Raw genomic sequence first — 24,926 nt, 5'->3', positions numbered from 1 at the left:
GCAGGGGGCACTGGGGGAGCTGGGAACGTCCCAACCCAAATATTCTGTGGTTCCGTGACATCCCCTCGCTGCCCCGTTCAGCCGGGTGAGGACGGGCTGGGGGTGGCACATCCACCCATCGCAGCTCTGCTCTTACCCACGGGCAATAAAGCTCTTCCCAAACTAACTCCGGGCGCGGGCAGCACCGTGACACAGGCCAGGGCTGGACCTGCTGCCCCAATGAGCACCAAAACCACCAGGTTCTGCTTCTGGGATGAAGTTCCCAGCCCTGAGCTGGGGGCAGCTCCGACATCCAGGCGCTTCTGCGGGAGTTTTGGGGCCGTGGGGGATGCCCCGGCTGCGGCAGCCCCGGGGGAGCCCCGGCGTGTCGCCCGCCCTGCTGACGGCCCCGCTCACACCTCGGGGACGCCCTGGGAAAGGATCTGGTCTCTGGAGCGCAAGGATGAAGATCAGAGCTCAAAATAGCACCAGGTCAGAGTGTCATCAATACTCTTTGCACCCACAGAGATGGGGGAAAATATTTAAAAATCAGACTAATTGCAAACAGGTGAGATTTTAGAACTTCAGTGAAAACCCCACAAACAGCACCGGGGTATGGACCAGACACTCCAGGAACCTGACCAGCCAGGCACCGCTACAGAAATTCCCTATTTCCACCGACACACCAGCAGCTTCTCTGGTTCCTTTTGGCTTTTCCCTGAGCCCCGATTTCCCAGGTTGGTTTGCATGGAGCCAGGAGAGTCCCGGGGTGTCCCCAGGGAATATTTCGGCACCCGCCTCTCGCTTTGCTCTAACATGGCTGGGGAAGCACACGCTGAACATCCCTGTGAACTCTGCCTGGGACGATTTCTTCCCAGTTCACATGGCATTTAACACAAAAGCCCAAACCGGCTGAAGTCTAAACCCTCCCACAACACAGAAAGGCTCAAACAAACCAACGCTGGGACAGCCCAGGAGGGGACTCAGGAGGGGTTTCTCCTCCGTCTGTCTGTCTGTCCTGCTGGGGGTAAAGACCACGTCATGTTTAAACCGTTCTGATGCTGCAGCCCAGGATTGTTGTCTCCGCTTCCAGAGCCACCAGGCAATTCAGAAGCAGCTGCATTTCCCGGAACAACTGCAGCGTTAGCAACTCCCTGACTGAGGAGCCCCTCCTGAAGGAAGGTAGAAATCAGGATGGAGCTGAGAGAATGATTTTGGTTGGAAAAGCCCCTCGAGATCATCGAGTCCAAGCGTTCCTCCAGCCCTGGCACTGCCCCATGTCCTGAGAACCTCATCTCCGTCTGTCCAACCCCTCCAGGGATGGTGACTCCAGCACTGCCCTGGGCAGCCTGTTCCAATGCCCCACAGCCCTTGGGGGAAGAAATTGTTCCCCAGATCCAACCTCAACCTCCCCTGGCGCAACTTGAGGCCGTTTCCTCTGGTCCTATTTTCAACTCACGCTGACTCCTGGGGGTCACAACAGGAGCCACAGAAATATGTAGATGGTTATAAAAGGTGGAGAAGCTGAGCTACATCAAGAGCAGGATAAGGAGGAGCAAATGCAAATGCTGCCGTGATGCGACAGAGCTCACTGCACTCACCTTCACGGCTCCTCCTGCCGGCAAGTGTCCCACGTTGTCCAGAGAACCCACTTTGGCTTGGGCCTTCTCCTTGAAGCTCAGCTTCTGGTTCTCAATTTTGACATCTCCTCCCCCTAGAACAAGAGTGTGCGGTTTGTTAAAGCCACCAGAACGGTCCCACCTCAGACCTGGCCCCGTCCCAGCCCCCAGCAAGGGATCACCGGGGGATCTGGGGAGGGACATGACCAAGTAACACATTTAGTGTCAGCTGCAGGTTTTCCTACACTTAGAATACTGCAGTTCTGTAAGTACAGTCCATATTCCAGTAGGCTTCTCACAAAAATTCCTATTTAAGTACCGCAAAGCACAACTTTGCTTCCCAGCGACATCAGTAAATCCTCCGTCCCCAGCACTTTGGAAGCTTGGCACGGCCAATGGTGGAAGTCAACTGATTCGGTCTAACAAAAATCACTTAAAACATGTGAGAACAGACGATTCTGGCTGGATTATTCTGCTTTAATCAGCCCTGGACAAGAGCAGCTCTTGTCGCGCTCAGCTTGCTCGGGCAGAGCGCTGGCCAGGGGAGGTCGCGGTGGTGGCACCACGTTCTCCACCAGTTCTGACGCACTGAACCGTGCTGCTCCGTGGGCAACGGTGGATTTTTCAAGCCAACAGGCTGGCAGAAAGGGTGCAGGAAACTCCCCGCAGCAGACAAAGACCAGCTTGTAGCATTTGTTTGCAGCTTTGGTCAGCGAACTGTGTCCCTCATGTGCGGCTGTTTGATTGCCCGGAGTTTTCCTGTGCAGAGAAGTGTCCTCAGACACGGACAAACCAGCAAAAGTCGGCGAACTGGCCGTACTTTAGGATGCTACGAAGGTCCGGTCCGAACAATCGGCCACGGTACCTTGAACCTGAGACTTGTCCGTGCTCCAGCCGAGCGGTGGCCTCGTCATTGCTTGGGTGGGAACCCCGAGATTCGCGGGAATTCACGCCGAGTAATTGCTGCGTTCTCAGCGGGGAGCAAAGATTCCTGCCACTCACCCCGTAACGCGGCATTAAAGAGCCAAAAGTGTTTTCTGTAAGACGGGAACTGCTACTGAAGGCTAAAATGACCCTTGTGTCTGCTTTGAAGAACTAGAGGAAAGTTACTTTATCTTCCCAAAGCCTCTGTGAGCACGGGTGAAGCTTCCAGACTCCTGGAATGCTCATGGTAAATAGCCACTTTTTTCCAAACGTGAAGGAAAAAAGAGAATTGAGTCAAAGCAGATTATCTTCACAGGGCAGATAAAATCTCACATCTCCTAAGCCCCTTCTCTGCTGATGAAACCACCAGGAATCGCTAAGAAGCTTCTAGAAATACTCCCTGAAAGCAATAAACCCCTTAAAACCATTTGAGTCGCAATCCAGGGCTGATTTTGGGTGACGTGCAATATGTACAGACAAATCACAAGGAAACGGTAACATTTCTACCTGGCTTGTGCTTGATATTTGCTTTAGAGCCGCACTTGGAGGACACTTTGGAGAGGTCAACTTTCTTGTTCTGGATCTGCACCTGAAGAGGCAAAAAGAAACAGCTCAGCACATGGAAACCCCTCCTGGGAACGTGGTGGCCAATGGGCCACCCCAACCACCAGCTGACACTTAGGAACCTCCACACCCCTCTTCTGCCGCATTACTGTCTCCAGTGGCTCCCCAGCCACTGGATGCCAACACTCTAGTCAGATTTAGCACCATTTAATGCATCCTGTCTCACGGATCCAGCAGTGACCTGGTTAGCCCCGTAACAGCAGAAAAGACGTACATGTGCTCCATGAAAAGTACCGCCTGGCACTGGCCAAAATACAAGAAATGAGAACGCTCCATCTTCTGCTTGAGACCACACAAAAAACAATGTATGGTCATTCCCCGATGAAAAAGGGGCCTGCTTCTCTCTGGAGTAAACCAAGATCGGTCTCACTGAAGTCAGAGTTAAAACTTGCAGTAAATCTGAGAAAAAGGAGAAGACAATAAAGCCATCTCTCTTTTCTTTCACCCTGCAGGCCTTTCCGTACGGCGGTTTTAAATTAAGAGGAGTGACAAATTTAAGTAGGAGCAGCACTGGACAAAGACCCGTGTAGCAGCCCCTGCGGCAGCTCCTTCGAGGCACCGGCCAGGAGCGGCTGACGAGCGGACATACCACTGCCGGGCGGTGCCGGCTGCCTTTCCTCCCGCCGGGAACAGGGCGCTGGGAGGGATCACGGTGCCCCAGCGGAACAAACTGCTCCAGGCCCTGTCACAGAGTCACAGGATCCCAGAACATCAGGGGCTGGGAGGGACCTCGAAGCTCATCCAGCCTGATTCCCCCGCCGCAGCAGGAACACCCAGCTGAGGTTACACAGAAGGTGTCCAGGCGGGTTGGAATGTCTGCAGAGAAGGAGACTCCACAACCTCCCTGGGCAGCCTGGGCCAGGCTCTGGCACCCTCACCGGGAACAAGTTTCTTCTCAAATTAAGTGGAACCTCCTGTGTTCCAGTTTGTACCCATTGCCCCTTGTCCTATCACTGGCTGTCACCAAGAAGAGCCTGGCTCCATCCTCCTGACACTCCCCCTTTCCATATTGATCCCCATGAATGGGTCACCCCTCAGTCTCCTCTTCTCCAGCTCAGAGCCCCAGCTCCTCAGCCTTTCCTCACACGGGAGATGCTCCACTCCCTCCAGCATCTTCGTGGCTGCGCTGGACTCTCTCCAGCAGTTCCCTGTCCTGCTGGAACTGAGGGGCCCAGAACTGGACACAATATTCCAGATGAGGTCTCACCAGGGCAGAGCAGAGGGGCAGGAGAACCTCTCTGACCTACTGACCACCCCCTTCTAATCCCCCCCAGGTCCCATTGCCCTTCCTGGCCACAAGGGCCCAGCGCTGGCTCATGGTCACCCTGCTGTCCCCAGAGCAGGCCCTGGGGCGGGGAAGCTATTGCCCACAAGCACGTTCTTTAACCTCATTCTGCCAGTGACTTGATGCCGGCAAATAAAACCTGCAGTGAAAGGATGTTTGGTGATGCAGCCACGGAATCATGAGATGCTCACGACTCACTAATGACCTTCTCGCAAGCCAACAAGCCCGGTGTTCCAGCGTGGGGTTCGGGGTCATCGCTGAGTGTGGGGAGAAGGGTTTTCTCTGGGGTAGGACAAAGGTGGAGTCAAAACATCACAGGTTTTATGTCTTTTTGCTCAAAAAATATTTAATCTCTGACACTTGGACCAAGCGCACTGCACGGAGTCCCAGCTCTGACATCTTTAAAATTCCTCCTGCAGCTCCAGGAGGATGAAAAATTCCTCTGTTCCAGATGAAAAATTCCTCTGTTCTTGCCTGACTACCTGGAGATCTTTCATGTCATACAAACATCGGATAATTCACGTTGGAAGGAACTCGTGGTCACCTGGTCCAACCCCCCCCCAGGGCTGACGTTTGATCATTCTGTGGTAAAAATCTGGCATTTTTTGGTAGTCGGGTGAGGAGGATTCGCCTCCCCCAATCACATCAGCACCACCATCATCTCGCAGAAGAAAACCAAAAATCTTTCTTTTTGAATGTGGCAAGAATTAGTTCACTCACAATCTGCTCTAAAAGCCGACTGAGAATTCCGCCGGTACTTGGCGGCGCATCTGTCTGCGGGAGCCCGGAGCCGTGCGGAGCCACGAGCCGGAGCCCGCTGCGCCCAGAGCCCCGTGTTCCGCACCGCTCGGCCCCGCGCTCCTGGGAGAGTCACCACGGCTCTTATAATGAGCATTTGTTTGCTTGGAACTGGAATAAAACTGAATTTATTTCACAGGATGCCTTTTAAAACGATAACGTTCGCTATCAGCTTGGGCAGACACACCCAGCTGTGAGTCCCCACGACTTCACCTGCAGATCCAAACAATTCTATCTGAATGGAAGTGAATTTCTTGTCAGATTTCTACCACGAGTGGCTTTGAGTCTGCAATGGGAGACACCTTTAAAGGCTCGGGTTTGCATTTACAGAGCCAAATACTCAGGCTCTGGTGCCAGAAATAAACTTTAGATCCTAAAGCTGGATTTGGAGGCTCGGACGGGAAGGCTGATCCCCATCGCTCTTCCGATTCTCTGTCTGACCGTTTCCCAGCCCATCAGAGCAGGTCAAGCCAAAGGGCAGAGAAATATATGTGCACTCCAAATCACTTGTTAAATCTTCAACAACACGTACACTACCTGCACGTCGCAAAATCCACCTCTTTACTGCTGCTTTCTTTGAGAAGAGAGGGGGGAAATAATAAAGCACAACAAAAGCTTTTACCCAGGAAACCTGATCATGTTTGCGTCTAAGGTATTTTTGGCAAATATGAGTAGGAACAATATCTGCTGCTTTCGGACATGTCTTCTGGGGTTTCTTGGAGGGGAGAAGAAATGACAGAGGGTACAGAGGGTAAACCGGTGCCCAGGCAGCGCAGGAAGCGCCGCACTTGGGCAGGATTTCCACCGCTCCTACCGGAGCGGCCCTAAAGCTGGCTCAGGATGTGCTGCTGAGAACAGCTCGTGTTCCTGAAAGCTTCAGCTGAAGCCACAGACGGGAGCCACGGACCTTCCAGACATCCCCACCAGCCTGGGTGAGGAATTCCACACCTGCAAGGCTCCTGTCAAAGTGATCATCCAACTATCTGAGCAAGGAAACATCCTGGAAGAGGACACCAGCGTTACAGTGCTCCAAAGGGACAGAGCAGATATAAAAATGACATTTTATAGGACATCAGACTGGTCTCTGCACCTCGTCTGCTCCCACTGCGCTGCCTGTTGCGGGTCGGGGGGTCGGACGCTGTTTTGGGGGCACAGGGAACCTGGCAATAATCAACACCTTATTCTCTGTTCTCCAAGCAAAAAGCTTAACTAGTTGAGCAAGTAGAAACGTGCACGGTAAAAGGAGAGTGTGGAGGAAGAGAAAAAGAAAACAGGCACACGCTTGTCCCCAGGACAGTGAAGAGGAAAGGACAAGGTTTGGTGATTCATCAGAAGAAAGAACAGTTCACTAATGTAATTAATCAAGCAAGAAAAAATATCCCCCACATTTAAATCACATTTCTGTTGGCCTCAAAAAAAAGGGAAAGTACGCGTGAGACTCGCTGTCCACTAAGAGGCTGTGCAAGGTAAGAGTGGCAAAACTAAAGCAGTTTATAAAACACAGCTCCTGTGAGTTACAAGAGCCTGGCCAAGGGTCTTCTGCCACACAACGCTGACTACGACCCAGTAGCACCAACGGCCTGCTCCCAACTCGGGTGACAGAACCGGACGAAATCTGCAGTAGGAACAGAAACGTATGTAGCTGAAAAACAGTATTATGAGGGCACCCAGTTGCCACGATGGTCACAACATCGGTTTTTCTTTCTATGGTGCAGAGAATTCTCCTGTAGGAGCGTTTCGAGGGGAAGCTCCATACACACGTGTGCTCTCCTTTAAACCTTGGGAAAGTCATGGAAATATCACATGAAAACGGCAAATGCCACCAGGGGTGAGAATCCACAAAGTGGAAGGGAAGGAGCCGCAGAGACGCGTGTCCAGCGACTCTGAACGGGGCGTCAAACCCCCAATGTCTGTCTCCTACCACCCTGGTAACCGCCCTGCACAGAACAGCTTGAAGAACCCCAGTCTGGTTGCCTCTCCCAAAGATTTACGGAAGAATTGGTCACGTAAAGGCTGAGCCAGCTGGACAAACACACGTATATTGCCCAGGAAAAGTGGGCACAGCAGCCCGCACCACGGTCAGGTCCTGTGTAGCATTTGCATCCGCTGAGCCAGACATCAAAGCGAACAGGCCGACTGCACGTGAATGGTGCAGCTGGCCCAGAAATCGGGTGGTTTGCACCTCGAACGCTCCACAAACAGGCGCCAGAGTTTTGTAGACGCTGGTTCTCAGGCACCGAGAAAGCGTCGCAAGATGCGAGCGCTGGACGTCGCTGCTCGGGAACCCACAGATTAAGCACCCATGGAAAAAAACCCTTACTTCTGGAAAACATCCAATCTTTGTATTTCTGTGAACCATCCCTAGCGCAGATTCGTGACGGTAGCACAGATTTGCCCGCAAGGAAACAAGCCTGCCAAATCACAGCCATGTTTTCAGGAGCTTTGGTATCTGGATAGTTACCCTGGGGTTTTTTTGCCAGACGCTTTCAGGATATAATAACCAAGTACACAGCCGTTACAGGATTAGCCTTCTATTTTAATAAGCTCAACTCTGCTGCCAGGGATACCAGTAGCCTTTAAATTTAGAAATTAATTGCAGCTCAAAGATCAAGTCCCAGAGTCTTTCTCTCCTCATTTTTCTAAGTCTCCCTTCTCGGAAATCAGTCTGGCTCAGCCTTGCTCTATTAGCCAGGGAAGAGTAGCAGGTGCTACTAGGCCACAATTCATTTAATCCCAAAATCAGACACGTGAAATAGGTCAGAGGACTGATGCGGTGCCTCCACTGACCGCAGAGGGAATCCAGGTGAGTTAACTCAGCACTGCGCACATCCTACAGTTGGTCCTGGACACGACGTAAACCACGCGAGAAATAGGTCGGGTATATTTGGAGTACTGTGAAACAAAACACAATCAACCTAGTATCCCATGGGGAAAAAAGAAAATAAAATTCTCCAGCCTACATTATTTCCAGAAGCCCTGAAATTCTGCCACACCTTCTGCCTAAGACACAGCATTGGTACGAGTGACACATAAAAACACGGCACAAGAGAAGGAGTTAGTAGACAGCCGGCTTGCCCAGAGCCCATACTTACATTCCCACCTCCAGGGACATGCTTAATATTGTCCTTGGAACCACACTTGGACTGAACATGGCTGTAGTTCGCTTTTTTGGAGACTATCTGGACCTGGAATGTTACAGAATGGAAAACAACACAAGGGAAGAGGACTGGTTAGAGTTGTCATACGGCAGGCTGGAGCGATGCTCGAACACGGTGGGTAAACGAGGAGCTGTGTTAAACTCAGTCTAACTTCAGTATTAGGTGTGAAAGCAACTGAGGAGGAGAGTGAGGAAAAAAAGCGAAGGGAACAAGAGGCTGCACAGACAGAGTTAGTGCGAGAGCATAAGCGCCACCGTGAAGGCTCTTCTGCGCCTCCAGATACGGGGTCGGCATCACCGCGGTGCCTGCTCATGTGTCCCCAGGAACCTGCCCCGAGCGCCCTGAGCAGGAGAACCAGCCCAGGGCATCGAACTGCAGCTAAATTTTATCAGACAATTCTCATGTTAATTAAATTGTTTCTCCTTTGAACTCAAATGACTTGGACTTTTTCACAAGTATGTTAAGTGAGCTTTTACTCACACAGGGAGCAACTGAGTTAGAGTAGCAGCCCGTGATTACGAAGGTTGGTTAGGACACGTGTTTAGCCTGGCGTTATTTCACGCAGCACAAACGCGGCAGCTGCTGCATCTCGAGCACTTTCTAGAAAGACGATCAATCCCAAGCACAAATGGAATCGCTTGAGCAGGTTTCCAAAAGCTCCTCAGCCAGTTCGGAACTGGATTCAGGGCACCAGCAGCTCTGAAAACGTGCCATGGAGGTGTACGGTGGTTTAATTAGGAGGTACAGATCCCATCCGGTCATTAACAGGGTCTGTCCCTGATAATATGGGAATTAAGCCAGCGTTCCCTCCCGCCTCCCTCCCCATCCACTCCGGCTGACGTACCATGTCCCGACAGCTTCGGAGTAACCCGGTGACCACCTAATTAATGGGGTTAAAGAGCCTGGGTACAACTGGGGCGGGAATATTGCAGGAAAAATATTAAGTTCTTCATATTCTGCAACCTTAAAACAAGCAGCGCTGAACTAAAGCTCCCTCTCCCCAGTTACAAACTGGTGCTGTGTATGAAGAACTGGTCTTAAGGGAAATCTCTGACTTAAAATTAAGCCCCTCTACCCAAAAGTGGAAATGGAGAACTCCGAAAACATTTATACTTACAGCAGGCATGGCAAAGATACCCACGATAGCGACCTCTGAACATGCTCAACTGAGAACATCCCCGGGTTTACAAGAAGGAATTGGAAAAGTGTCTGTGCAAGGAACAGGGACACCGACAGGAGAGAGCAGGAGAGCTGAAGAGAGGGAACGGGACTCGAAATGGAAATGTTTTCCTCCATCTCCCACAGAGAAAAGTCTGAAATGAACTCACTTTCCCATTGGGCTGTTTTGGGGCACCCTCTTTTGATACGGTTGTTTTAGTAGGAGCCATTTTAGAGACCGCATTGGGTTCAGACTTTCGTGCAGCAGCGGCTGATTCTGGCTTTTTCTCTATTTTCCCCTAGATGGAGACAAATGGATGATTTCAACCAGCAAAAGCAGAAGTGTGGGCAGGAGAGCAGGGGAACACGAGCTACCCAGATACACTCAGAGCAGATGACCCAGAACGCCTCACATGCTGGAATTCTCAGGCACAGGAACAATAAAACTACGGGGGTGGAGGGGAAGGAACATCACTCAGACACGGGATGGAACAGGCGCCCCGGGCTCAAAGCAATTAATAATTCTCCATTTCTTAAAAAGCCTCAGAGATGCCCTTCCCCAGTATATCATTTCCCCAACCGTCACGTTGGCAGGTCTCCAAGTGACCCCAAAATCTGGCCAAAAAATTAAACCCAGACTTCCAGTAACGCGGCGGCAGCGCAGGACCAGCTCCGGCACCCGCAGGAGGTTTAACTGATCTGCACCAAACGCATCCCAGGTGATTTTCTTTTCCTTTGAGCTCCCGAGCTCTGCTGGACACAGACTCGGAGCTTCCAGTCCTGATTTCGCACCCAGGCGCTGATCTGACTCAGGCTTTGAGATCAACAGCCCACTGATCTTTTAGCTAATCCAATGCAGGTGGACCCGGCTTGTCCAGCCGAACAGAAAACGGAATGAAAATTCACAGGTTTTAGAAAAATCCAGCAACTACCTGAGAATATCCATTCTGCTGCTAACCCAGATCCAGATAAATGCAGCAGAACCTGCAATTTCTGGGGGGGGGCCTCGGCATAAATCCTGTATTTCACTAACCTACCAGCAACGGCAAACAAAAAACCCCAGCGCTCCTACAGCATTCTCAGCCTGTAAAAACATCTCAGCGTAAATAAGACTATGAAAGGACAATTTTCTTAAAAGTACCGTTGTTAGGATTTAAGAATTCTATGAAAATATTTAGAAAATAAAGGACAGTACAATTAAATGTAAAAATAAATCCCCTTAAGATGACACAATCGCCCTCTAAGCTAAAAAGCTCTGCGATCCTCAGGACCCCAGCGCAGTTTAAAGCAACAGAACAATCTCGCGTGTTCTTTTTGACCAGAAAGCTTTCTGAACTTGGTTATAAGTTACAATACACCGTACATGAAAGGGTCGCCCTCCTGCTTGCCGCCAAGTTCTTCACCAGACTAGGTTTGTCATTTCCAGAAATTTGGTCTGGGGAGATGTCCAAGCTCTGAGGACTCTACTACGATATGGTACAACTAAGGGGCTCTTAACTCCGACTAAATAAATCCCATATTGATGCTGTAACATCAAACACCCGAGCGCACCAGTGCCCTTGTGCCTGAGCGGAGATTAATGCTCCCGGCACGAAACGTGCCCTCTTGGCATCAGATTAAAATTCTCGGCCGAGTTATTCGTCACCACAGGGCTGCAGCAAAGAGAAGTGGGCGAATCTGTTCCACTTGGTGGCAATTAAAGCCCTGGGACTGTGGGCAAGCTGCTAACGCATTTGGTCAGGACAAGATGGGTGTATCTGCGATACAATATCCAGGATTCTGCATATCCACCAAATTATTTAAGCCCTCAGAAGAGGGCTGCAGGTATATCCCTAAACATTTACCATCTACATGGCAGATGAAAATGTAATTTAAGCCCATTACTGATGAGAGCCCCAAGTTCTATCTATGTACACGCTTTTCCCTACAGCTCAACTCTACTCTCCTTGGACAACTTCTGGTGGCCACAGAAGAGAGCAGCGTATGGAGACCCATTTAATCTCAGCTTTAGGCCTGACACGCTGAACAGAGTCCCCGTTTCCAGACCTGGCAGGGTACTATGGAACGTGCTCCTGAATCCAAGTTTCTTGCGTCGTCGTGTGTTATTCCACCTCCCACACCATGTGGCAGACTCCTCTGTTCAAAGGCAGGGGTTTGGAATATAGACAAGGTTTTGATTTTGGAATATATATATTTATATAGACAAGGTTTTGAGCTTTCAATGCCAACTAGTTCCTATGTCAAGATGTACGACAGGAAAGCAGAACCACAGAGTGTGGAATTCCTGTCCGTATGCCAGTAAAGCCCATGCAGGCTGACAAGGCGGATTCTTTCTGTATGCTGCAATCGCTGCGTTGTTAATGCCTTATAAACCACGAACCCACAGAGGAGCTCTGCAGAGCACAAACGAGAGGAGCAGTGAGGATACAGCCACCCCAATTAGCAAAGAGCACCTGTAATGCTTAAAAGCTACTGTTTCAAAGCGCGTATTGTTATCAAATTTGAAGAAACTTACCTTTCCTCCACCTGGCTGATGTTTAATATTATCTGTTGATCCAATTTTGGACCGTACGTTTTTCAGATCTGGAGCAGAAGCGCTGCTGGCCGGGCGCGGCGGTTTGGCCACGGTGCTGGGTTTCGCCGGAGCCTTCGCGGTCGTGGGTTTTTTAGCATCTGCCATGGCTGCGGTTGTGGCGGGTTTGGGGGCAGCAGGTTTGGGTTTGGGCCGGCTGGCGGCTCCGGGCGTCGCGGCAGCGCCGGCACTGGGTTTGACGGCATTTCCAGTTGCGCTCTTCGGGCGGCTCAAGTCAGCTGCGATTATTAGTTGGAGGGAAGGGGGAAAAAGGCAGGTCAGCGCCCTACAGATGTACCCGGCTTGCTCAATAAACACAGCCCCAAGCAAGGCGGTTTGATGGAGGTGGAAATGGAGCGCACTTACCTGAAGGTGACTTTGCAGAGGTTTTCTTGGCGTCCGCAGGCTTTGCGTCCGTCTTGATAGCTGCCCAACACAAAGCACAGGTCAGGGACAGTTTGCGCAGAGGGAGCCCAGCACAGAGCCCCGTTCTTACATAAATGAAGCGTCTCGAGAGTTAACTGCTCCGTGGGAACACTGGCCAAGGTTCTCCTCGGAGCAGAAAAACGCACTCGTGTTTTCCAGCAAAAGGATCGTTCACCATTCAATGATACAACACACCTGGGCTACAGTTTACTTTTTTTTTCTTTTTCTGACAATAACCTTCTGAATCTGATAGCACTCACTAACATTATTTTAATCCCATCCCAATTTCATTTCTTAAAAAAGAACAAAACAAAAACCACAAACCAACAAAACAAAGCAAGCCCAAAGCTCCCTTCTTTACTAAACAGCAAAAGCAAAACCACGTTTGTTCATCTCTAACCTTGGTATTCTTGATAGATCAGTTCTAACCAACGCCAGTTTTCTTGCACAGAAGTTATTGCACACATCTCGGTCCCCGGTATAATTGTTTAAACCCCAAATCAATCACTACACCGCACTACGCCTTGGGGCAACCACCAGCGATCGTGACCTGATTATGTTCTGCAGAGAGGACAGGAACACATCTCTGTTTCTCAAAGCTGAACAAAACCATACACAAAGTTGATAAGGGAAAAAGCACGGACTGAAAAAGATAAATAGAACCTTATTTTAAAGAGCTCTTTGGTAACGAAATTCTAGGTTTTTTACTATCAGTGCTGAACAACTTTGGCTGAAATCTGCTTCATTTCAACAGCCAAAGGAAGGCAGCATTAAAAACAAACACCAAATGGAAAAAAATCTGAGTTAGAAATTATGAAAACCTCCATCTTCTGATATTTAATTTCCATTAACATTCTCAGAAGTTTAGCTCAGCTCAAGTGGCTGTCAGGGTATTTTATGGGACGCTGATGGAGAAAAGACCGAGCAGAAGAGGCAGGGAAGCGCGGGCTGAGGTAGTGTGCATCACCCCATCCAGCCAGCGCTGAACGCACCCCATCAAACCCCATGGTGACACAGGAGCTAATGACATGAAGCACATTTGGATAATTTAATAAGGCCTACAGGACAGATAGGTAATTAATACCAAACACTTCAAAAAAGGTCCTGTCAAACCAACCTAATCTCATTCCTTGAGACCACAACTGAGAAAACTGTACGGACAGAACGGGCTTAGTTTGTGTAAAGGTGAGAGGACTGATATGTTACTTTAATACATAAGAGATGTTATTTCTACTTGTGCCAGCGGGGAGCCAAACACTGGAACACTTTTGTCTGTGTTATTAATGAGCACGTGATGTTGAAAACCTGGAGAATGATAAAGCTGCTGGGAAAACGGTCCCTAACGACAGCCTGGGACTTTCATCTTTTTCTGGTCTGACAGAGAGGTGGGTCTTGTACAAACGCAAAAGTCGTTTTCACGGAGAGAGGGGGAAAAATTAGAAAAAACTAAAAAAAAAATAAGGAAATCAAGCACCACCTAGCCCATGGCGCTCGTTTAGTAGAGAACGTGACTGATATTTAATACCTGGAAAAGCGCAGCCTCCAGGGATGGTTCAGCCACCACCTCTCTGGGTACCTGGGCCAGGCTCTCACCACCCTCAGCAGCAACAATTCCTTCCTCGTGTCCGGCCCGAACCTCCCTCCTTTCGTTCAAACGCCTCCTCCTCCCAACATCTCACCGCTTGGAACGACCTTCCCGCGTCTCTGCATCGCTGACCCCGTCTCCTTTCAAATGTCACCAGAAAACGCTTCTTTGTCTGCGCCTCAGTTTTGGAAGGAGAAATTAACTGAGCTCATTACAACCTGTCAAGCATTCTGGGCTGCAGTTCGCACAGAAGACCACCCGAACTGAATTTCAAAGGATGTCCACGGGATCGGGTACGATACGTGGCTCTTGGCAAGTGCATCATTTCCTCTACACAGGATTCATTATATTTTCCCCTAAAGTATAACATTAACATCAGCCTAATATATTTCAGCATAGCTAAAACACTCCTAATCCTTTTGGAAAAGGCAGTTTATGAATTCACACTTTGGTACTCTCAGAACAAATCAAACAATACCTATGATTAGTTGGACATGTTTATTGGCATATTTTGCCAATGAGGTCGAGCCATTTGAAAAGACTTGAGGACATTTAATTGTATTTTTATCTGATGTTAAATCTCTCTGGTTCCGTTAAAATGACTGAAAACAGTGTATTCAAGATGCTAATATGGTGCTTGCGTTCTGTGCCGACTGTGAAACCTCACGGGCAGTTCCCTCTTTGGCAACAGCCGGAGTGCGATACAGTTTTCTGATGAAGCTGATGGGATTCAGCTCCAAATTCTTCCTGCGCTAGTCAAAAACCTCCACTTCGTTCGACTTTTTTTTGGTTTTCAGTTGCCCTAGTCTGAGTGCTTCAAGTCTTCTTCTGGAGATTTGCTTTTCCCAAGATTTAAATTGGTTTTAGTGAATATTCTAACTGTTACCATGGGAAAATACAGGGGCAATAGCCTAATTTTTGTTCAATCAAGCACATTCAGTAACTGTATTAATCCTGACTCACGCAGAGCTGACCCAAATTGGCCCTAGAGGTCATTCAGACTTGGTTTTGGAGGAAGAAGCCCTGGAGAGCGGAGTCCAAGCTGCGCTCTGTGTGCCTCGGCACAGGATCTCGTGCTGTAGGACAAGGGTCGGCACTTCAGTTATCACTGAGCTTCGGGTCACCTCCCGGCTGGCAGGTACCCCAGGTCGCCCCTCTCAGAAGTCCTGGCTAACGGCAGCTTCTCAGGAATGGCTGCATTTTAAGGTTTGGGGTTATTTTCCTCCTTTTGAACTGAAGAACACAAGCTTGTTTAGCAGGAGGCTAATTTTAACAAAGCGCCGGGGCCACAGGATGATCTAACAGAGGACAAAGCCACCGGCGCGCTGGAACGGCTGAGGAAGACACCCCAGCACGAACCAGCGGTGCTGTGCGGTCAGGAACCCGCGGCTGGTCAGGACAGATCTCACAGAACCCCAGCCTGGTTGGGTTATAGCGACCCCTGCAGATCCCCCAGCCCCCCTGCTCGCGCAGGGTCCCCAGAGCAGATCACACAGGTCGGTCCAGGGGGTTTGAATGTCTCAGAGAAGGAGACTCCACACCCGCTCTGGGCAGCCTGGGCCAGGCTCTGGCACCTCCCAGCAAAGAAGTTTCTCCTCGTGTTCAGATGGACCCTCCTGTGTTTCAGTCTGTGCCCGCTGCCCCTCACCCTGGCGTTGGGCACCACTGAACAGAGTCTGGTCCGTCCTCGGACACCCACCCTGAGATATTGAGCCCATTGATCAGATCCCCTCTTAATCAACATTTTCTCTTCTTCAGCTGAACAGCCCCAGCTCTCTCAGTGTCTCCTCATCACAAAGATGCTCCAGGCCCCTCAGCATCTTTGTGTCCCTCCCTGGACTCTCTCCAGTAATTCCTTGTACTTCATAAACTGGGGAGCCCAGAACTGGACCCAGAACTGCAGATGTGGTCCCACCAGGGCAGAGCAGAGGGGGACGTTCACGTCCCTCGACCTGCTGCTCACACTCTTCCTCACACACCCCAGGTCCCATTGGCCTCTTGGCCACACAGACACATCGTTGGCTCATGGTCACCCTGTTGTCCCCCAGAACTCCCAGCTCCTTCTCTGCAGAGCTGCTTTCCAGCAGCTCAACCCCAACCTGTACTGGTGCCGGGGGTTGTTCCTCCCCAGCTGCAGGACCCTACCCTGGCCCCTGCTGAACCTCACCAGGTTCTCCTGTGCCCAGCCCAGCCTGGCCAGGTCTCTCTGGATGGCAGCGCAGCCTCCGGTGTGTCAGCCCTTCCTCCCGGTTTGGGATCATCAGCAAACTGGCTGAGGGTGCACTCGGGCTCCCCATCCAGGTCACTGATGAACAGGTTGAAGGAGGATAGACCTAATACTGACCTTTGGGGAACCCCACGAACCACAGGCCTCCAACCAGACTCCGCACCGCTGATCTCAACCCTCTGAGCTCCGCCATCCAACCAGTTCATGACCCATCTCACCGCGCGTTCACCCTGAGCTTGCCTGTGAGGAGGCTGTGAGAGACGTCCTCAAAAGCCTTGCTGAAGTCAAGGCGACAACGCCCACTGCCCTCTCCTCTACCCGCCAGTCCCACCATCACGGAAGGCTATCAGGCTGGTCAAACACGATTCCCCTTCGGCGAACCCTCCCGAGGGAAAACCAGGGCACACTCACATGTCGGCCGCTTCGGGGGAGAAGCAGCGGTGCTTTTCGCAGGGCCGGTGCCGGGCGCCGCCGCCGGGGCTTTGGGAGCGGCGGGGGAGCTCCTGGCCGGGGCTCGGGGAGAGGCCGCGGCCGCAGCCTTGGACACCAGGGTCCGCTTCTCCGCCGGCTTCGCATCTGCAACCTGGACACGCACGGCCCGCGTTAGAAACAGTATCTCACCGACAAAGTGCTTGCCGACAAAAAGCGTGAAATAAATCAAAGCTGTTTAAATGCTCAAACACACAGGCTAGGCACCGCTGGAATGTTATAATGCAGAAGATGAAAAATATAACTAAGGCACACCGAAGCGACTGAGTATGTTCGGCACAGGACACGGAGCACAGGCCCTGCTGACTGTTAGAATAAGGTTTTGATTTCTGAACAAAACAGGAAACCTCAGGCCACTCGCAATACTTCTGGAGAGATTTCTTCCCTTCGCGAGCAGAAACGCTTCCTAAGCTAAGGCGGCATTTATTAAAACTCTGTGGACTTAAGAACTGGGTGTCTGGGGTTCATTCCTCACTTGGAAAACTATTCCAGGTCTGTCCCTGGAAAAGTCACGTATTTCTAAACTGACTGATCTCTCCAGTATTAAAATACTGAGTTAATTCATGGAAACAAGTGAGATGAGATTGTGATTTCATCGAAAGAGGATTCAGAATTATGTAAAAAACTTAAAACTGAAGACGCTGGTTCACAGAAAAAGTACAGAATTACACTTGTGCTTTCATACTTCTTGTTACTTTTAGTTAGTTTTAACAGACACTCAAATGCAGTTATTTAAGCTGAAACATGCAGTAGAAATGCTAGCATTTAGAAAGCTTCTGAAACAGATTGTAATATTCCCTTTCAAATCTGAATTCTTCTACAACATAATACCATAAGTTAATGTAGGGAAGATTCAGGGGACATTTCTTAACGTTACATGCGGATGCCCTGCTTCAGCTCTAAGGTGCAACACTAAGAACTGTCCATAAATCTTCTCTTATTGGAGAATTACATTATTGGAGAATTATGTTGTTGAAGAATTACAAATCTCCAATATTTCCTAAGCACGCGAGTGTATGATCGGTTCTCTCTGTGCAGTTTTTATAATGACCAGGCATCATAAAGAGACAAGCAGTGGGAAATACTGAAGTCTTCAAACTGATTTATGCTTCTTAATATTAATATTGAAGCTCTCCATTCGGTTTTCCTGTGGTTTTGTCTGGATTTAAGAGTCATCCTGTGTCTGTAGTGTATCTGTATTTTAAAAACCCTCCGTTAATAATGGAGAGAAATAAAGAATTATCTTGTGTACTTGCTGACAGCTCACAAGGAAAATCGTAGTAGTACAATCGAGTTTAATTTTCTCCTCTGTGACGACACGATTAAGCGTTGGGACATGACGCTGTAAGCGGGTTAACGGGAGCCGATACTAATAAGTGCGCGGCGCTGGTAACGCAGCGAATCACACCCCGGCCTTCCCCTCCGTGGTGAGCCGCGGGGCTCTGCTTTGGCTCTCGGGGTGGGCTCTTACCTTTGGTTTGGTGTCTTTGGGCGCGGGGCCGGCGGGCCGGGCGCTGCCGGGGGCCGGGCGTTTGGCGGCCGGCGCTGCCGTGGGGCTGGCGGGTTTTTTGGCGGGGGCGGGCGCGGTGCCGGGGCGCTTGGGGCTGCCGGCGGACAGGGGTCTGGCTTTCGCTGCTGCGGGCTTGGCGGGCGCGGTGGACGCGGCGGGCTTTACGGGGGGTCAAAAAAGCAAAATCCAGGAGAGAAACAAAAAAAAACACACAAAAAAATATAATACAACGAAAACCAGCGCGTTGTAAACCAAAACGTTGAGCTGCGAGAACGTAAAAATGATAATTTTAAATGAAACGAACAAAAAATAATAATCAGCTTTCTGTTTTCTGAGCGTAACCAAGTCCAAAAGGAAGCACCGGTGACTCACGAGTGGTTTTGCCATTCGAGTCAAAGCGAACAGGGTTTATCCCAGCGACATCTAAAGCAACAGACGGAATCGGCAGTAAAGCCGAGCTTAGTGACGGGTGCTCCTGGCAGCCCGTCCGGCCTGCGGTGCGCAGGACATTGCTTTCCAATTCCCCGCGCACCAGGGATCACAAGCTCTAAATCCTCATCCTTCGAGGGGACCAAGAGCCCCCCACCCCGAGAACGTGGGCTTGGATTTTGCTGAGAGCAGGAATGGCTCATGTGTCCTAAACAGCCCTAAAATAATGGAATATCCCGAGCGGGATCTCTAAATGCTAATTGTAAAGAAAATAAATGTGTCGTGAACAAATAGGAGAGCACCAGTGCAGCAGAAGTGTTATCATACACATTTACTCCTTCTACACCACTGACACCAAGCAGGGAATTAATTTAAACAAAGTTTACCATATATTTATTAAAATCCACTGCCGGTCACATTTGCCACAGGCTGTTTGCAGCTCCAGAACTGGCTGGTTTTATTTCAGCAAAAATGGTTCGCAAATGGCAGCTCAGAAAACAGAAATTGTGTTGCCACAGCTTAGGAAGCAGAAAAGCCGGCAAATTAAAAACCAGAGGAGCGAAGACACCGAACGCGAAAGGAGACCAACCTTTGTCTTCTTCTCGGGGCTGGGAGGAAGCTCCTTGTTGGGAGGGGCTGTGATGTCGTTCCCTGTCACAGCGTCGGCCGCTTTGGTCTCGTCTGGTTTTGCTGGGGGAAAAGAAAAAGGAGATTTCTTAAATTGTATTACTATTATTATTTTATATATATATATTTTTTTTTAGTTTACTATTAGTCAACACAGCAGCAGGAGGAGACAGAGCTGAGCCAGTTATGGATTGGCTGTTTCTGCAGAATTTCCCCCAAATCAGAACGCCCACAGCAGGATTTTCCCTGTCATGGGTTCATCCAGACGCCCCTGGCACCCGATTTCTCCTGTTACTCCAGAGGCAAGAGACAGGCAGCAAATGAGGGAAATCTCTGGTTTAACTAAAATCCCAAACCTCCCCTTCCTTCAATCGTTGGGATGTTAATGGTGGAGTTCTGACCTCTTCCAAGTTTTATGCTGTGACTTATCCTGAAGTCGAGCCCAGTTTTTAACCATTCTGGTTGTTCTTCACCTTCACCAAAGCAAACAGTGCAAGGAAATACTGATTTAGCAACAGCTCCACCAAGTTTTCTCCCTAAACCTTGCAAATCCTACAGCCAGAAAAGGCGATTTCCCTATAAATAGCTTTTCAAACACTAATTGCCGGCGGTGCTGCCGCGAGCTGCCGTCCCCATGACGCTGGGGTTTATGAAGGATACAGCAAACAGCCCATCGCAAATTTACGCATTTTCCCTTGTCACCCGGGGGTTAAAATACAGCATTATCTGTGTCAGATGGTTCTTCTCCTAACACCGCAGCAGATCGTAACGCCGCGGCACGTGCTAAGGGCCCACCAGCCAATAGCGTAACGATCCCAACAGTAAAAAGGTTATTTTCTGCATCTTTTGAAAATCACTATTTCTATGGCGCGTTTTCTTGCTTGTCAGCCTTGGCAGGGGAATCTCCAAGGAAATTCTGGTCCAAACGCCACGGTGAGACGAGCCCAGTAAAGCTGTGCCCGGCGATGCTGGGCGGCAGGACGGCTTTGGGGGTGGTTTCTTCCTTTTCCCGACTCAGGGACACATTTAGCAGCTTTTTTTCCCTTGTGTTGAATTAGCCTCTTCCAAACCCTTCAGCCTCCAAGTCCTGCTAAATGTTTTGCAGCACTGGCTTTAACATCCTGGGCATACAAAAAAGGTTTATGAAAAAAAACAAGCACCAAAATGTACAAGCCAGGTACTGGTTTTAAGAATTCTTAAGAATCATTCACATTCATCTAGAAAGCCCTTTTTTTTCTAGCTAATCTATATTGGTTCCTCTCTGCTAGTTTTCTCCACTGCATCTCAATAAAACTTTATACTCTCCCTCATCTGACTTGTCAGTTTTAAAGAGCAATTGTTGTTCTGAATGAGAACCTTCTGTCCGTTCAGCGCTCCCTGCTGCCGGGACGGCTTTAATGCGAACCCCGCTGGTCTCAAATAGCGACACCAAGGTGACTTTCCCCCCGTTGGGAGTTACCTTTCATTACCACCGCATTATTATTTCAGCTAATTCAGCGGCAACACTAAACCTCTGCCGTGGCGACCTTATCGCAGCATCGCAAACTCGTCCGCTCGGGGAGCCCAACGCGGCTCCGCAAAAAACCTCAGCGCCCAAAGGCTCTGGCTCTGAACTTCCACGCTTCGGAACTAACAACATGAATTGCATGTTATTTCATGGTACTTCACCAAATACGGGCTACGATACGAGAAATTTGGAGTAACTTCAATGCACAAAATTATCAGAGAGTATGTTAAGGTTCTACAAAGTAGGACAGATATATATATATATATGTATTTAAATGTAAACCGGAATGTAGCATCCCTAAGCTGATGGAGCTACACTGCAGGATGCACACATGAAGGTTAAGCAACTTGCAGTTATTCTTATTCTTATTCTTCTTATTCTTATTCTCATTCTCATTCTTATTCTTCTTATTCTCATTCTTATTCTTATTCTTATTCTTATTCTTATTCCTATTCTTATTCCTATTCTTATTCTTATTCCTATTCTTACTCTTACTCTTACTCTTATTATTCCAGGTAGGGAATTTCCTATTCCAGGCCCCCAGACCCTCCTGCAGGCTCCATCCCGCAGCCCCGACCAAGGCGGGTGCACGACCCCGCGGGATCACAGGAGGACAGTTTGGTTTTGTGCTGCCTCAATTTGTGTAACAACCCTTTGCTTTCATTCGGCGTTTAATTGCGAGGGCGCCCTGTGCCACGCGGAGCGGGGACCCGCCTGGGAACATCTCCTGCTCACAGGGAACGCCAGCACAAGCTGCCAAATCTTCATCAAATTTGTTCATTAGTTTGCAAGAATTATTTAAGAGACTTTCTTCAGTTTGCCTGTTCCCCCAAGCATGGCAACGAACCTCGGGAAGGTATTTCAAAGGGATTTTGTGGGGGCTCTGGCAGGGGTCGCTGCTCCTCCCACAGCTCCTGCTCCTCGGGCCGTTCGCTGATGGAGAAAATGCGGCTGAGCTGAGTCAGCACCGACCGGAATTCCCGTGGGACGGGCCGGGAAGGACAGCGGAAGGACAGCGGAAGGACAGCGGAAGGACAGCGGGACAGACAGGCCAGGCCGTCTTCCACCATCAACTCAAAGGAGTAACCCTGTGATCAGGCACTTACTCTGTCCCCGCTGCTGCTCACGGGCTCACCGTGCTGCTCGCTGCAGCCAGCGCCATCCCCAGCGCTGTCCTTACTCACTGAGGATGTTTCCCCAACCCCAGCACCGTCCTTACTCACTCAGTATGTTTCCCCATCCCCATCCCAGTCCTTACTCACTGAGTATGTTTCCCCATCCCCAGCACCGTCCTTGCTCACTAAGTATGTTTCCCCATCCCCATCCCATTTCCCCATCCATCCTTACTCACCAAGTATGTTTCCCCATCTCCATCCCAGTCCCTACTCACTGAGTATGTTTCCCCATCCCCATCCCAGTCCCTACTCACTGAGTATGTTTCCCCATCTCCATCCCAGTCCCTACTCACTATGTTTCCCCATCCCCATCCCAGTCCTTACTGAGTATGTTTCCCCATCCCCAGCGCAGTCCTAACTCACTGTTTTAATGATGGAAATCAAACTTTTTGGCACTTGTCTCTCACAACACCACGAGGCACCGCTGCTTCACAACTTCTGAGAGCGACACTGGAAGGAATTATTCCCATCTAGGCGCAGAGAAAACAAAACTGCACAATAACCACTAAACCCACAAACTCTGGGGTTTTGCTGGAGGTTTTACAGACATTAATTATGAAAGACAAACTCGCTAAGTGGTGCTGACTCCCCTCACAGGGACGCGGAGCCAGCGGGAGGAGGGACCGTCGGGATTACTGCGGTGGCCCCAAAACTCCTCACACCGGTGGCCCCAAAACTCCTCACACCCACACGGTGCTTCAGCAGCTTCATATTTACAGCCCTACCTGCCCCGAGGGGATCTGAGACAAAAAAGGGCAATTCTGAGCAAATCACTGCAGACGACTCCGCATCACGGATCATCGGATCACGGCGTGTTTTCCTTGACAAGGCTCCGCTCTCTCTGCAGGACTCGCACAGGGCTGGGGGTCAGGGAAGCGTCTTCTCATGGAGAAACCTGCTCAAATCCAGCAACGTGAGCATTCACTGGGAAAAATTTAAAAAACCCACCGCGTAGTTCAAGCCTTCTTGCTGGTTGAAGCCTCGGGTGAGTCCCCGCGTTGGCCGTGCAAAAGGCACGGTACAGCCAACAAGCTGAAGTGCACAATTTAAACAACACATTTCTGCCCAGAAATCAGGAGTTTGCCGTTGCTGGATGAAGGGCCCAGCAAACAAGGCCACGTGGTGGTCGGATAACACCGAGCCAGAGGGAACGGGGCTCCGACAGGGCAGCAGGGGGGGATTTTTCAGAATAAAGAGTAAAAATGAGATGATGTGCCAAAACTGTCACTCCAAAAAAGAAAAAAGCTCCAGCTCCTTGTTATAAACAGGGACAACATCCATCCTGTAGTTCTTAAAAACGATGGCAAATATCAAGTTTTTCAGCGGGCACGGTCTCCTGAACGGCACCTCAGCCCCATTTTCGGGTATGAGCAGCCACCCAGAACAAGGGGTTTGCACAGGAACCCTCGTGACTGAGGACAATATTCACATATTTTATCCTTAACCTCTTATTTCTCTACACGCCGCCACTCTCAGTGGTTACCAGCAGCGAGTTACCACTCGAAGAAATATTACAAAGCAATCCAAGCAGACGATGCAACGGCTCTTTTCCAAAAAAAAGACGACTGTAGAACAGTTACCTTGTCAACTGTATAAAAGACCAAAGCTGCCCTCCAAGGCTCAAAGTTAATGTTTAAATAGACTATTATTTATTTAAAAAACCTTCCCTGTTTGCACAGGGAGTCTTTCTGTGGAACCTCCTCTACAGTACTAATGCAGCTCAAGAGAACTTTGCAAGGAGCCTTCAAACATCTCCTAAAACGAGTCGTTCCAACCAACCCATTCTGCAGCCACAGAAAATCGTCCTAAACCACAAGATTCTGGTGTCAAAGCTTCTCCTCTGGTTCTCCTGCCTCTAAGGGACATTCTCCCATCAGAAGGTCAGAAAACGGAGCGTTTTCCTCTTCATATCACAAGGATGTGCAGAACCTCCCTCCAAGTGAATAAAAAAAGTAGGATGATGGAGAGTTGGGTGGATTTTAAACCATGGGTGTCTTGAAAGTGGCCAAGGAACAAGACAAACCAAATTCAGTCTCCACGTGCGTGGAGATAACAAGTGGTCACCAACGCAGGGTGGAAGGTTGGACGGGACCTCGGGGGTCACCAGCCCAGCCCGTCACTCCAGGCAGGTCCCAGCAGATCAGCATGGCCAGGGTCAGTGCCCAGCATAAGGGAAAACTTCTCCAAAGGGAGGGAGGTCACCCACTGGAATAAGCCCAAAGCGACTGAGATCTCCATCCTTGGCGACGTTTGCAAGGGACATGCATGGAGCCCTGGAGCAACCTCGTCTATTTACACATGGTTTTGAGTCGGGGGTTAAACCGGAGACCTCCAGGGCTCTGATCCAGCCTAAGTGGCTGTGTCACAGCTACGGAGCGGGGGATGCCCATGCTGTTCCCAATTAATCATGTGTCTTCTTGAAACCATGTTCTGATTATCACAGAGTCCCAGAATGTCAGGGGTTGGAAGGGACCTCGAAAGCTCATCCAGCCCAATCCCCCGCCGGAGCAGGAACACCCAGCTGAGGTTACACAGAAGGTGTCCAGGCGGGTTGGAATGTCTGCAGAGAAGGAGACTCCACAACCTCCCTGGGCAGCCTGGGCCAGGCTCTGGCACCCTCACCATCAAGAAGTTTCTTCTCATAGTCAAGTGGAACCTCCTGTGTTCCAGTTTGTCCCCATTGCCCCTTGTCCTGTCACTGGTTGTCACCCAGAAGAGCCTGGCTCCATCCTCCTGACACTGCCCCTTTCCATATTGATCCCCATGAACGAGTCACCCCTCAGTCTCCTCTTCTCCAGCTCAGAGCCCCAGCTCCTCAGCCTTTCCTCACACGG

General features: G+C 50.0%; 1 protein-coding gene across 13 annotated transcripts in view; it reads right to left on the bottom strand.

The window, feature by feature from the left end:
- MAP4 (microtubule associated protein 4) overlaps positions 1-24,926 on the bottom strand; it is a 154,126-nt gene that overhangs the window by 2,729 nt on the left and 126,471 nt on the right. For 11 of the 13 annotated variants that reach the window (XM_065630292.1, XM_065630293.1, XM_065630295.1 and 8 more), the window contains 9 exons: positions 19,373-19,473; positions 18,316-18,513; positions 16,767-16,938; positions 12,484-12,543; positions 12,061-12,356; positions 9,716-9,844; positions 8,322-8,414; positions 3,030-3,111; positions 1,581-1,693 (listed from right to left, as the gene is read on the bottom strand). In XM_065630292.1, coding sequence (XP_065486364.1) covers positions 1,581-1,693; positions 3,030-3,111; positions 8,322-8,414; positions 9,716-9,844; positions 12,061-12,356; positions 12,484-12,543; positions 16,767-16,938; positions 18,316-18,513; positions 19,373-19,473 — 1,244 coding nt within the window. The remainder of the gene's footprint in view (positions 1-1,580; positions 1,694-3,029; positions 3,112-8,321; positions 8,415-9,715; positions 9,845-12,060; positions 12,357-12,483; positions 12,544-16,766; positions 16,939-18,315; positions 18,514-19,372; positions 19,474-24,926) is intronic. The other 2 variants (XM_065630294.1, XM_065630296.1) reach the window with 2 other exon arrangements.

Source organism: Caloenas nicobarica, chromosome 2 (assembly GCF_036013445.1).
Source record: "Caloenas nicobarica isolate bCalNic1 chromosome 2, bCalNic1.hap1, whole genome shotgun sequence".
Taxonomy (NCBI): Eukaryota; Metazoa; Chordata; class Aves; order Columbiformes; family Columbidae; genus Caloenas; species Caloenas nicobarica.
This window is presented reverse-complemented; position numbering and strand designations above follow the sequence as displayed.